Here is a 2,204-nt window from a genome sequence, read left to right as displayed (position 1 = left end):
CACTAGAGTATAATATGTCAATTTTTTCTAATGCCCCTTTTATTAGTCCGGGTACCTCCCTTGTGTATGTGTGTGTGTGTGTGTGTGTGTGTGTGTGTGTGTGTGTGTGTGTGTGTGTGTGTGTGGATACGGGAGGCACAGGCCCCCCACGTGTCTGTGTGTGTCCGGTGTGTGCATTGTAAGAGTGTGTTGTTTCAGTGTATGCTGTCATTACGGTATTGTCTCTGTGAATGCTGTATTATGACATCAGAATTGTATAAAAGGCTCCTCCTTATCCCATAGCCCCCCCCCCAATCCTGTAAAGAACTAATTAAAGTGATTACCTCAGTTTTCTTCTCCACCCCCATCTTTTTCTTATCCCAGAGAAGTATACTAGAGAGGAACTTCTTCCAAAGCCTCTCAACATAAGCCTGTACCCTATGTCTGTTGTTCCAGCCTTCGGGGGAACAAGTAAGTATTTATATAATGTCGTCCAGCATACATTAAAGATTATCTGTAACAACCAAGGGTCAAGAGAAGGTAGAGATCTTGCTAGCTACTGCAGGAAGTTATCATGGTAAAGAAAAAAAAAAGTAATGAATGTAACAACAAACAGTTTGTAATGATCACCAAATCACCAAAGCAGCACCGGGTTATAAATGATTATATTATAATATTGTTGTTTAATTAAAAAACAGCATGTTTGACTTTGTAACGGGTGACTCTGGTTCGAATCCCAAGTAGAAGACGGAGTGGTAAAGTAAAAAAAAAATCTAGAGGAGTTTGAGAGAATTTTAAAAAGCTCCCCCCCCCTCTCTCTCTCTCTCTCTCTCTCTCTCTCTCTCTCTCTCTCTCTCTCTCTCTCTCTCTCTCTTTCTCTCTCTCTCTCTCTCTTACTCTCTCTCTTATACACGCTTACAAATACACAAGCATAAAAATCACACTAAAATATGTACAAGCACAACACACACATAAATACACAAACAAACATTAAAACAAACCAATTAACAAAAGAATAATAACAACAACAACAACAACAACAAACAAACAGACAGACAAACAAATCCATCTTCATTTTGCATCTCTCACACTTGGAATGAAAGCACTTACACACAAAGACACGACCACTTTCTTTTACATCCACTCAACTCTCCCAGTAATAAAAAAAAGCAACAACTAAAAGAACTAAATCTTTTCACTTTCAATCTGTGTGAAAAAAGTTTCGCAGTCTCCCAATTATCTGAGGCTAAGCCGCAGCCGACGACATTTTCATTTCAACAATTTTCATGTTTAAATGCCTGAGGTTATATTTAGCCAAATGTTTCTGTATTTTAGCGTAAGTGCCAATCCTGGACACACGAACAAAGTTGACACATTTTTATTAATCTTTTTTTCGCTGTTTTGTATATCTTATTTTCTGTTTCTGAAATGCAATATTATAGGTTTTTCAGAAGTTAGATGGAAAGGGAGAAGTCAAACGAAAACAGGTTTCAAAACAATGGTACACGTATTTTTAAAAGAAAAGCACGTAAAAAGAGGAGCGAAATAAATACAGGGAAGAGGCGTAAATATTCTATTAAAATTTTTAAAAGCAACAGCAAAGAGTACAATGAGTCTCAGTGTTACTGTCATCGCACTGTCACTCACATTCTCAAGGTCATTATTCTGGTCAATGTTAAAGTCATTATGACTGTCATTGTCATTCGCGCGCTCATATGACCTTAGCAGTTGCGAGCGCCGTAAAACCTTATACTATACATGTCATTGTCATTTTACTGTCAGTGCTATTGTCACTGACATTTGCAACTAATATTCTCACTGCCACTGTCATTGTCCTTGTCACTGCCACTGTCCTTGTCACTAATTATACTCACTGTCATTCTCATTGTCATTCTCATCGCCATTGTATTTCATTCTCTAATTATCAATCTCACTGCCACTGTCACTGTCACTATTACTGTTGCTGTCAATGACATAATCGATCTCACGGATATTTTCACAGTCACCATTCACTGTCATTGTCATTGTCAGTGTCACTGCCACTGTCGTTGTCACTATCACTGTTACTGTCAATGACATAATCGATCTCAGGGACACTGTCATGGTCCCAGTCATGGTCACTGTCATTGTCACTGTCATTGTCACTGTCATTGTCACTGTAGTAATTGTCATTATCACTGTAACTGTCATTGTCATTCTCATTGTCCCTGTCACTGTCAATGACA

At 38.3% G+C, this 2,204-nt stretch overlaps 1 protein-coding gene across 1 annotated transcript in view; it reads left to right on the top strand.

Annotated features, from left to right (window-relative positions):
* The first annotated feature begins 344 nt into the window (after positions 1-344).
* The window catches only part of LOC101850782 (chymotrypsin-like elastase family member 2A), a 5,930-nt gene continuing 4,070 nt past the window's right edge, over positions 345-2,204 (top strand). The window contains exon 1 of the mRNA XM_013079358.2: positions 345-450. Within this exon, the coding sequence (XP_012934812.1) occupies positions 420-450 (31 nt within the window). The 5' untranslated portion in view covers positions 345-419. The remainder of the gene's footprint in view (positions 451-2,204) is intronic.

The sequence above is a fragment of the Aplysia californica genome, unplaced genomic scaffold, assembly GCF_000002075.1.
Source record: "Aplysia californica isolate F4 #8 unplaced genomic scaffold, AplCal3.0 scaffold00049, whole genome shotgun sequence".
Lineage (NCBI taxonomy): Eukaryota > Metazoa > Mollusca > Gastropoda > Aplysiida > Aplysiidae > Aplysia > Aplysia californica.
The sequence above is the reverse complement of the archived record's forward strand: the minus strand, read 5'-3'. Positions and strand labels throughout refer to the sequence as shown.